This window comes from Balaenoptera musculus, chromosome 4 (genome assembly GCF_009873245.2).
Source record: "Balaenoptera musculus isolate JJ_BM4_2016_0621 chromosome 4, mBalMus1.pri.v3, whole genome shotgun sequence".
Taxonomy (NCBI): Eukaryota; Metazoa; Chordata; class Mammalia; order Artiodactyla; family Balaenopteridae; genus Balaenoptera; species Balaenoptera musculus.
This window is the reverse complement of record NC_045788.1, coordinates 130,359,239-130,371,310: the sequence shown is the minus strand read 5'-3', so window position 1 is coordinate 130,371,310 and position 12,072 is coordinate 130,359,239. Positions and strand designations below refer to the sequence as shown.

Here is a 12,072-nt window from a genome sequence, read left to right as displayed (position 1 = left end):
CCACCTGATTTGTAAGTTTACCTGCGGTAGTCAGTGGAGTGAGGGTGAGTGGGTACCTCAGCCAGCCAACACTGGATTTAATCTGGTTAGAAGTAGCACAGCAGCTCTTATTTGAAAAACCACTGAGTTCTGAGTTCATTACTACAGGAAAACTCTTCTCCCCTGGGGCGCAGAGAACCTTGCTTCAGAGTAGCCCTACCGGCTCAGGAATCCAGTCAGATAAAACCCATCCTGGAGGAGAATGGCTACCTATGCCCTGCAAATCGCCGGACTGGTGCTTGGTGGTGTTGGAATGGTGGGCACAGTGGCTGTCACCGTCATGCCTCAGTGGAGAGTGTCTGCCTTCATTGGAAGCAACATTGTGGTTTTTGAAAACCTCTGGGAAGGACTGTGGATGAATTGCATGAGGCACGCTAATATCAGAATGCAGTGCAAAATCTACGATTCCCTGCTGGCTCTCTCTCCGGACCTACAGGCATCCAGAGGACTGATGTGTGCTGCCTCTGCGCTGTCCTTCCTGGCGTTCATGACGGCAGTCCTCGGCATGAAGTGCACCAGATGCACCGGGGACGATGAGAAGGTGAAGGGTTACATCCTGCTAACGGCTGGAGTAGTGTTCATCGTCACTGGCCTTGTGGTGCTCGTCCCTGTGAGCTGGGTTGCCAATTCCATCATCAGAGACTTCTACAACCCAATAGTGGATATTGCCCAAAAACGTGAGCTGGGAGAAGCCCTCTACATAGGCTGGACCACGGCGCTGGTGCTGATCGCTGGAGGGGCACTGTTCTGTTGTGTTTCTTGTTGCAATGAAAAGAGCAGTAGCTACAGATATTCCATACCTTCCCACCGAACGACCCAGAAAAGCTATCACATGGAAAAGAAGTCACCGAGTGTGTACTCCAAAAGTCAGTATGTGTAGTTGTGTATATTTTTAAACTACCTAGAGAGCCATGCAGATGACAAAAATATCCACTATTTTCTAAAAATGGGATCCCCCAAAAAACACTGATTTGCTGTTCTTAACTGCCTGATATTAATTACAGGGACTGTGCATCAGCTCTTTATGATTCTATAAGCGATTTCAGCCGAATGAGATATTATACACATTGCTCTGATTGTTCTAGAAAGTACAGTCATTTGTTTTCTAAAATGGCTCATGCTGTTTTCTCCTTTTATCAGTTACTTCAAAATGACATTGTTAAAGATGATTATTTTACCACTGTGATTTCTTTATGGCATAGCGTTATGCATATAGATGAGAGTGACGTTTTTATGTCGCATAAATAGAGACAGGCTTATATCGTTCTATTTTAAATGAAACACTGATTCATTACACTGAATAAATAGAATTCAACTATTGCTTTTCAGGGGAACCAGGGATAAGATTGAAGAAGGTTAATATTAATTGTTTAAAAACAGCTTAGTGATGAATGCACTTGATTTATAATGAAGGTTAAAATGAAGGCTTTAATCAGCAGTGTAAAGGGAACTAAATGGTTTTTTGAGATCCTGTTTTTCAGCCTAGGAGTTAGAAATCCTACCTCCTTTATCCTCATTCCCCAGAGGCCTTCCTTTTCTTGTATATTAAATGAACAGCTTTTAGAAGGCAGATATTTTGTCAAGGGGCTTTGCATTCAAACTGCTTTTCCAGAGCTATACTAAGAAGAAAGATAAAACTATAGTCTTAGAAACATTAAAGACTTCAGGAAAGTGAAAATTTTTTTTTTTCTTTTTAAGATTTTGTGGCTGGAGAAGGATGCATTTTGACAAGAAATCATATATATATATGAATATTTTAATAACTTTGTATACAGACTTTGGGTTTTCATTAATGTAAATAACAGAAGAGAAAAATAATATGTCTTTATTTGCTTACTACAAAACAAAACTGAGCTGTCCTTTGTGAAATGCATCTTCTCCTATGTGGATACTTAAGTCAAAATTGTCATTTAAGTCCTTCAAAGATAAAATTTTTATTTGTTCCATTTTTGTTCAACTTTACTAAGGTATAGAATTACTATATCTTGTGTTTTCCCCAAATTTGATCCAACTGTTAATCGGATTTGAAAGTTTGTATCTACATTTTTCTACCTTAAATGACTATGTATGTTATCTGCTTTATGTCTTTTGTATTAATAAATTGTGCCTTTTTATATTAAGTGTATACCCTTTCATTATTCTCCACTTTTTCTATTTTATTAACCTGTAGAGTTTAAAAACTTGATATTTTCAGCTTTGCAATTTTGAAAAAAGACTATCAAAGTCACATTTTAAAGATGAAGATAGATTCAGCATTAATTTTTGGGAATATAAAGTATCATATATCCTTTAACAACCTTACAATGATTGGATTCCCATACTAATATTTGATGGGGATAATATATTTGTAATTTATTAAGTTAATACTATAAGTTCCCCCCAAAAATCTATATCCTATAAATATTATGTTTGTAATAGCCATTTTTGTAAAAAATTTCCATAGCTAAATATGTTTCTACCTCTGAGAAATAGTATTCATTAATAACAGTGGGTAATGTTTTAGGGACATGTATTATATACTAGGACCTCCACTGCTTTATATGAATTATATCATTAAATCTTTTATGAGATTGATATGATTAGTTCAGTCACAGATGAGGGCCCCTCAGAACAGTTTACTGATTACCCAATAGAGTCAGGAGAAAAAATAAGGACTGTCTGACTTCACAGCCCATGCTCTTTTTTTCAGGGCAAGTAGATTTTCTTCAGCAACGTTTAGTTTACAAACTGATTTTTGTATGTGAAAATGACTTGCTTAACTACTGTTAGTTGCGAAAACTTTTAGTGTTTTTTTTGAGACTGGTGATTTTCCAATAGCCTAATACTAATTTACCTTAGGCAATTTTGGGTCAAAACATTCATAAGAGCAGAAATAAAGAAAAACTAACTAAGCATTTTGGAGAAAAAAATAAGTCCAATCTTCTAAGCACCAGCCTTTAATCAAACATCCTTTTTACTTAGAAAGCTCTCCTGAATATCCCAAACTCAGTTTATTCTTTTCATCTTCTTTTCCCTAAAGCAGAATTCTAACATTGCTAGTTTTCTGTGGCATCATCTTTTGAGTATCTCTGAAATCTTTCTCCAACTTTCCACCTTACTAACATCTCTCTTTCCTACCCTCTAGACTTGTGTTACCGCCCTCCTCCAGCTACCCTCTGTGTTCCTAGCTCAGTTCTTTCTAGAATGCAAGTCAGACCCCATCACGTGCTGCCCATAATCCTTGTAGGAATGCTCCATTGCCTGTAAGGTAAATCCAAATGCCTTAGCAGATGATAAGAGACAAGAAGGAAAATCTGTCTTATAATCTTCATGGCAAACTTTATCATGCAGTAACATTGGTGTATAATGAGTATGATAACAATTATAAAATGGATGTCCAGAAACTAGAATAATTCATATGCCAAATGCCTTCTTTAATATCCTGAAAAAGATGCACTGGTATTAGGAAATGGTTTGACTGGTGGCAATTATGTGCAAAAGGATGTTTTATATTGTAGTCTTACGGAGAAACAATGTGGTGTGACAAAAAGAACACAGGGAGGTGGGGGTATAGTTTTATGCCCTCAGCTTACAGCTGGACTTTTTTCTCTTTCATACTGTGCCACCTGCAGCCCCTACCATGAACTACTTCTCTGAATCTGTATCCAAAATGACCCCCTCCCACACTGCAAAAACTGGTATTAAGCTGCATTACCTTAAGTGCTAGGGATATGGGGATGGCCAAGACACAGTTTTTGTTCTCAAAGAATTTGCAGTCTAACCAGAGACAAGAGCAAGAAATGTAGCCTTTATTGCACGCCTCCCAGGTGCTTGGCCTTTTCTTTCTTTACCACATCAATCCTCTAAGAATTCTATGAATTACTTAAGAAATCATGAGAATACTGAGTCTCAAAGATATATATATATATATATATATATATATATATATATATATATATCTCCCCTAATCCAAGAGGCTGTGCTCTTCTTACTGTAATATTGTCCAAAGACATCTCTCCCAGAGTTAACTTTCTGCACAACAAATGTCATCTCACTATCCCAGCTCCAAGCCTCCCTATGACTCACTGGTCACAGCACCCTTTCCCCCTGAGTCCCAGGGTGGACCTCATCATCAGTCTTTGCTACCCCTAAGCTCCTCTCTCTCCTCCCTCCCAACTTCTACATAATTTACTGCTTCTCAGTTCCTGACATCCATTACCTTTCCCCTTGGAATATATTCTATTTTTTAGACTCCTATCATATTTCAACTTCACCAGACCTCCTTTCTTTTCCTGAGAAGGCCTCCAAGACCTGCTGGAACAATATCCCTGCAAGCCGCTCCTCCCCACTCTGATCCCACCACCCACTGTGCAAAGCAGAGCAGTAGCTGGGACCCAGCCAACAGGCAGAGCAAAGAGACCAGCTTTCTGCAAATCTTCAGGCCCTGCCAGATTCCAGAAGGAAAGAGCAGTACTGTGTTCAATTCTGAGAGTCATGAGAAGCAAGAGATTCCTGGTGCAGAGGGCCAAGGCTAGGCCCGAAGCACTGTGCTGGGGCGAGACAGGCAGGAAGAGAAATGTGGGCCTTGCCTGCTTCATAAATAGTCTTTGAAGGAGGGTGGCATTTGTACACCTGTGTAGTCTCAAGGTGGATAATTAGGGCCAGCAAAACTGTGGGAGACTCAAGTACAGGGTACGTTCTTGCTTGTCCTGGGGGCTCGGAGAGAACTGTCACTGAGAGTGAGGATATTGAGAGAGAAAGAGAGAGAGAGAGAGAGAGAGAGAGGGAGGCAGAGAGGGTACATCGCAGGGCCCCAGGAGAGGGACAGCAACTTTCAGGTCATTAGATCACCAGCCAACAATGAGAATCCCTGTCACCTTAGGGTGGACCATTGCTAACTACAACAACTTAACTTCCACAAGAAAAGAGATCCTAGAATCACTTAACACCAAATGGGACTCAACAACCAGAAAAAGGAAGTGCAAACTGAGTACTCACAACTGGCAGAGGACCTTTGAGGAAGTGATCTCCTGGGAAAGAGAGAAGATGTCTTACACAAACAAACTCTAGCTGTAAGAGCCAAAGGGAGGTTGAATCATGGAATTAAAGAGCTTCTTTTTCCTAAAATAACATAACTTTCACATTTAAAAAGTCTGCAGGGAAGGAAGCCTTGAGGGAGGTCAGTGCTGTGGGAAAAACTGGAGGTTTGGAAGATCAAGTAGAAGAAAAGCTCCAAACACAGAGCAATCATAGAAAAAGATGTAACTCATAAGGAAAAATATAAAGAACTTGGAGAACAAATTCAAGGACCTAAGGGGCAAATTCAGAGAGAGAAATAAAAAACAGATGAAAGCAGGGGCAATCACTTAAAGAAAAAAAAAAAAACAAAAAAACGGTTGATGGTTTAAAAAAAAGGCTCAAACTTACAAATACAAAGAATCATTGAGGACCTGAGAAAACTAAAAAAAAAAACAAAAAAAAAACTATTAGTTAAAGTCTTAATTTCCAAGCTCAAAAAGAAAGTATGCAAGGTTTCACCAATCATAAGAAATTACTTAACAGCCAAAACAAGAAAAACATACTACTTCTGGCAAATATTTCAACCACAAACCTAGAAGTTAGATGATGGTAGATTCATAATTAAAGAAAATGAGAGAGCAAAGACCATAACCCAATAAGTCTGTTCCAAACAAAAACTACATTTCCCTGTTAATGAGAAAGAAAGACATTTTTTGGCTAGCCCAAGATCCAGCAGCTGTGTCACTCATATGGCTGATCTGGAGGAAATACTGAAGCAATGAATCATTCAAGAGACTGCAAGGAGGGGAAGTTGGAAAGGAGAGGAACCTTGGTCGGCCATGACCCTTGCAGTAGACAGAAGGAACTGGTTGGACAAGAATCGAGAGGAGGGTTTGAAGGTTTCCAGTCGCCATCTTCTGGAACTCTTCTCAACATCAATGTCCAGGAAACCACTACAAATATGTCAAGGTTGCTCCTCCAGTTCTAAACTGCTGCTTTCCCAGTCCTGCGGATAAGTTCAACATATTCAGCATGGGAAACAAAACAAAACAAAGAACGTCTAAAAATCTAGCCTCAGACTTCTTGTTTCCTTTCATCTTCTGCCACAGGGTCCACAGTGTCCATAGTCTAGCCTTGTCAGATTCCATGTCATGTCTTTGCCATCCGGGAATTCTTTCCCACAGACCTTGCTCATCTGCAGTGCCCTTGTCTTCTTTTATTGTCAGGTGTGGTTGATCCCTTGACACTGCTTATCCTGGCCACCACCTCTAGCTGCAAGCATTCACCACCCCTGTGCCAGCCCCAGCTCAGTACAGCCCGGTCCGGCTGTGAGACAGATGTATCCCAACTGGCCCTGCCTCTCCATTCTGGGAAGGACACTTGGTCTTTGATAGACAAAGAGGTTTATGGGCTTCCTCCTCGTCCCTCAAATCACCTGTAATTGTAAATCCTCTCTCTTCCCCACACCCCTTTTCCTGACTCCTTTCCAAATTCCAAGAAATTTATATGAAAATATGGGAAACAGAAAGAATCTTTTATAAAAAGAAAAACAAAACAAATAAAACAAACAAACAAACAAAAAACAGAATTGAGCATTGTCCTAATTCAAGAAAGAGTGTATACAACCTTTCTTACCAATGGGTTAAAAAAAAATTGGCTTTTCTTGTTTATTTTTAATTTTTTAAAGGATAAACTGTATTAATACAGGCAGCAAAACAAAGTAAAATAAACAAACAAAAAATAGTCCCTCCATATATCCAGCTCTTTCTTAATTGTTTCTTCTCCTGATACCCCATCTTCCTTCTTAACCACTGGTCTCTAAAATCATTAAATTTGTAGCTCAGGGTTGCTTCTTTCATAGGTTACTTCTGCATTTTGCAATTGATATGTGGGAGGGGTGGTGGGAAGGAATGAAGCCCAAGGTTGAAGACTATTTTTTCTTTGTTTTTTTATGCAACCTAGTACTAATGTAATTGTGCAAGCATCATAAGTGAATAATCTTTCTCTCTCTATTTTTTTCTGAATTGGGCCAGCTTTCACACACTTTTTTTTTTTTTTTGAAAGTGGAGATGTGGGTAGATATTTCTCCATAGCAATACAGAGGTCCTCTTTGAAGAAGGAACTGTTATTTATTAGATGTCAAATTGTAGAAATGCTTTAGAAATAAAGCTGCCCTCCAACTTTAAAGGTGAAAAACCCTCTGAGGGAAAGGAAGACGCCCATAATTACAACCCAACTGTGGTCTAACACTGAATCTTGACACAATGCTTTTACTTTTATCAAAGAATGAAGAGATTAGAAAGATTCTGCACTGAGCCCAGAAATCTGGTAATTTCTTGGTGTGTAACAAACAAACTATCCCCAAACTTGGTGACTTAAAAAAACAACCATTTTATATATCATGACTTTGTGGGTTAGGAAATCAGGTAGCACTCAGGTGGCCTGGGGCACTGACTTCAGCTGGTAGCTGGAGTCTAGAGTCAACAACAGCTCTGCTCTCTGCCTGGCCCTTGGCACTGACATCTGGAAGTGTGGATTCAGATAGGCTCCTCTGCCTGTACATGTGGTCTTCTTCGTGTCTTTCTAACAAGGTAGTCAGACATCTAGCCTGGTGGCTGAGGGCTCTAAGGAAACAAGTGGAAAACCACCAATCCTTTTAGGAGGTCTGGCGTCTTTTCCACCATTTGCAATTGGTCAAAGACATTTGATGTTCCTGGGAGGAGCATCAAATAATCTGGGGCCATCTTTTTTTTTTTTTTAACATCTTTATTGGAGTATAATTACTTTACAATGGTGTGTTAGTTTCTGCTTTATAACAAAGTGAATCAGTTATACATATACATATATCCCCATATCTCCTCCCTCTTGTGTCTCCCTTCCACCCTCCCTATCCCACCCCTCTATGTGGTCACAAAGCACTGAGAGCTGATCTCCCTGTGCTATGGGGCTGCTTCCCACTAGCTATTTTATGTTTGGTAGTATATATAAGTCCATGCCACTCTCTCACTTTGTCCCAGCTTACCCTTCCCCCTCCCCGTGTCCTCACGTCCATTCTCTTCGTCAGTGTCTGCGTCTTTATTCCTGTCCTGCCTCTGGGGCCATCTTCAATCTACTCTAGGCAAAAGGTGGGGTTTAAAGAACTTGAAGAGAAATGTCTTTTTCAAATGGACTTACTTCTTGAAACAAAGGCATAGTTTAAAAGGTGTGTTTTGTATTTAAAATGAAATAAAAAAGAATTTGAGTTTTCTATTAAACAAAAGTTGGTGCAAGGAAAAATACAAATTAAATATCAGCTTTAATTCTCCCTGTTGAAAATAAAGGAAGAGATTTCTCTCCTCTCCTTTATCTTAGAGTTTTATTTTAGAAAACTTGTGTTTTCTCCTCTTTCAGAAGGTATATAAATTCTTTAAAAAACTAGAGAGCTTTTTGTCAGCTCTATGAACCAAGAATGTCTTTCTCTAGGACCTGGGTGCCCTGTGTTTGAAATGTAAACATCGCTATCTTCCAGTTTCTGTCAGCAAAAAGGAGCCTAACCTTAGTGTGTATCTTGTTCCATGTTGCAAAACAGCCTCCTGCCATAAAGATATGAGAATCCTGTTTCTCCTCTGGATAAAGAAAATTAGCTAACATAGATGGGTACCCAAATTACCAGGTAAATTGAGGATGAACTATGTGTGACGAAGGCACTGTCAAATCCTTTTACTTGAAGAATTCTTAAATATTTATCCTGAAAATATGCATGCACTTGGTGGTATCTTTGTGGGTCTATAGAAAGGTAAGATTTCTTTCTGTCTTTGCAATCACTTAGATTGCCTGTGGTGCATGTCACATTATGGTTTAATGCTTATTCGATAATGAAACTATTTCCTTTCTCTGCTACCTTTGTGGACAGGTTTTCTGGGTTGGAAGATTTTGTTTTTAATTATATTTCCCCAACACAGGCCAAGATAAGAAAAAAGACAGATGACAAAAATTTCCATAATCTAGAAATTTATGCTTAGTAATAATCAGAGATGTTCCCAAATGTTTTGTAAAGTTGTGCTCATTTGAGAACTACTTATAATGGTGAAAATTTGGAAACATTCTAAGTGTCCCACAGAGAAAGGTTAAATAAATGATAGTGTATCTGTTCACTCAGTTGTATGTCTTCCTGCTATTGAGAAATCCTTAATGACCCTAATATTGTTATGAAAATAGAATAAAAACAGTTAAAGAATTCCATACTCACCATAACCCTGATTAATAGTTTCTCCCTTTCTCTCCTTCTTACACACATACACACAAACAGATGAACCCACACCCAAATGAAAGGAAATGGCTGGAGAGAAAATAAAATGGTTAAACTGTAAACTTCTGTGTGATTACTGTTTTCTTTAAAAAAATTTTCTGTGCTTCCATTTTTTAATGAGCAAATATTTTCATAGTGAAAAAAATTAATAAACTTATAAAAGCATATTTTAAGGATAGAAGTATATAAAAAACAGTAGATAGTTGATAACTTGGCAGAAAAATGAAAACAGGACTGTCGAGGAAAGGGATGAGAAATGATCATTAAATTCTGAGGAAAATAATAAAAATATGGGAAAAAATGGAAAAATTAATGATCTAGCTTGAAAAAAGTTTTATATTTTAAGTTTAACTAAAGGATTTTGGAAATATCCAAATTTAAAAAAAAAACTTAAATCAGTTAAACAAATATAAGTTGTATGTTTGATTTCTACCCTTAAATAACAACACAATGTAATTTTTTTAAAATTTCATTTTGCCCTTTGACTTTAATGTTTTTCATTTACCCTTTTAAGCCATCCTTATTCCATAGAGAGAATTCACTTTTTTTTTTAGCATGTAACAGGAAAACATAAACTTTTAATTTCCCAAGTAGCTAATTTTTCAGTTCCATTTGTTAAATAATCCATTCTCCATAGTTTGCTGATGCATTATTTATCAAGTAGTAAATGCATACATATCTCACTATCTGTTTCTGGGCAATTTATTCTGCTTCATTGATCCTGGATCTTTTAAAAGTAGATTATCACTAATTGATGTAAATGCCAGTGGTTTTATCAAGTCTGTGGATACTTGTCTTCAATATACTACTTCATATTCAACTGACTTCTTAATGGAAATACTTTCACAGAATGCTTGCCCCAATTCACTGCACAATAAGTGCTGAGAAGAAAATATCATATTAATAATGAGGAGTCTTTTTCCTTCTTTCTTTCTTTCTTTCTTTCTTTCTTTCTTTCTTTCTTTCTTTCTTTCTTTCTTTCTTTCTTTCTTTCTTTCTTTCTCTCTCTCTTTCTCTTTCTTCTTATCTTAGAAACTGTGACAGGTGTACTCAGGTACTATCTTGGTCTCATCTATTCTTGTAAATTTCAAAGCAACTGTGACATAAAAACAGTTTTGACTTAGAACACAGATAGCATTATTCAGATGGAGAGGGTTTTTATAAATCAAGACTAAATCAAAAGGCGTTTCACCAAAAAATCTATCAGGCCCTATGTAGACGACCAGAACCTCATCCAGGAAACCAGGATTCCAACGTTTTCTCCAGCTAACTGAGTAGCTTTGAGCAATGTATATAACTAATTCCTGTATCTATTTCCTCACTGTTAAAATAAAAATTTATGAGATGGACTATATGATATATTAGAACCCAAACAATCTCTAAAAGTCTGAATTTGGGGGCAAGGTATCAAGTTCAGAAATAAGGATCTCACTTTCTTTTTGCCAGCTGCCCTAAATAGAAGATCAGTAATGCTGTTTTGGAACCAGAATCTGTCTATGCCCTTTGCTCTCATGTGTGCCTTTTTACAATGATAATCTGGAGACTTCACCCAAGAACAAATGTATACTTGATTCACTAAGACTTACACACAAGTAGTTATCTATTGCTGTGGCAATGCTACATACTTTAGGATACATGTATCTCTGACAACAAATAATGATCCCTTCTATTTCCCTTCCTCAGGGACCCGGAGAGTGTTTTCAGGTATCTGGAGAACATTGACATAAGATCCAAATCCATAAATGATAGAAGAAATTGCTAGCTTTTGTTCATAAAGTTTAAGCACATAACTGGTAAACCCAGAAAGCAAGTGTTTATTGAAAACATATTATACAAGCAATAGTCTTTATTTATTTATTTATTTATTTTAGGCCGTGTTGGGTCTTCGTTTCTGTGCGAGGGCTTTCTCTAGTTGTGGCGAGCGGGGGCCACTCTTCATTGCGGTGCGCGGGCCTCTCACTGTTGTGGCCTCTCTTGTTGCGGAGCACAGGCTTCCGACACGCAGGCTCAGTATTTGTGGCTCACGGGCCCAGTTGCTCCGCGGCATGTGGGATCTTCCCAGACCAGGGCTCGAACCCTTGTCCCCTGCATTGGCAGGCAGATTCTCAACCACTGTGCCACCAGGGAAGCCCAGCAATAGTCTTTTATATAGTACGTCGTTTGAAAACCTGATGGACTGAGAAACTATCTTGAAGTATCAATTTGTGCCTGCTATGTCTTTAGGACACTCAAAACATGGGGTTACTGTGAAGTTTCTCTAAATCACTGTGGATAGAATGGAACTGGTCTGTCATCTCAGTTTACATGACCTTGGGTCTCAAGCATATAGCATAACAAATTCCTTAATAATAAGGGATGGTGAGGGGCAACCATGTCCTATTTGCAAATAAACCTTGGATTAACCCAGACCAAAATTTTCTGCTGAGGTCCCTTGAGTCTATAGCCTGAATATTTTAATTTTTTTTGTTTCATAATCAAAATCAATTTGTTAATTGGTTGTGTTTCTGATTATATATATAAATATATATAATATGTGTACATATAATATTTGAAATTATATATATATATATATCACATATCTGTGTGTATATAATATAAAATTATACGTGGTACTTTTCATTTAAAATTTAAACAAATAGTGTACAAAAAATGCAAATCATCCAAAACCCTACCTCAAAGAGATAAGAAATATTTGCATTTTGGTATTTAATTTTAAATTATCACTCTTCCAAATATAACCAGTATTC

The 12,072-nt window shown here is 37.8% G+C and overlaps 1 protein-coding gene across 1 annotated transcript; it reads left to right on the top strand.

Moving 5' to 3' along the window:
• The first annotated feature begins 6 nt into the window (after positions 1-6).
• CLDN8 (claudin 8) lies at positions 7-2,159 on the top strand. Its single transcript, XM_036850676.1, has one exon. The coding sequence runs from the start codon at positions 242-244 to the stop codon at positions 917-919; it is 678 nt and encodes a 225-aa protein (XP_036706571.1). The 5' UTR covers positions 7-241; the 3' UTR covers positions 920-2,159.
• Positions 2,160-12,072: the final 9,913 nt, after the last annotated feature.

Coding starts and splice junctions, on each gene's coding strand:
- CLDN8 (XM_036850676.1), top strand. CDS start 242: ATGGCTACCTATGCCCTGCAAATCGCCGGACTGGTGCTTGGTGGTGTT.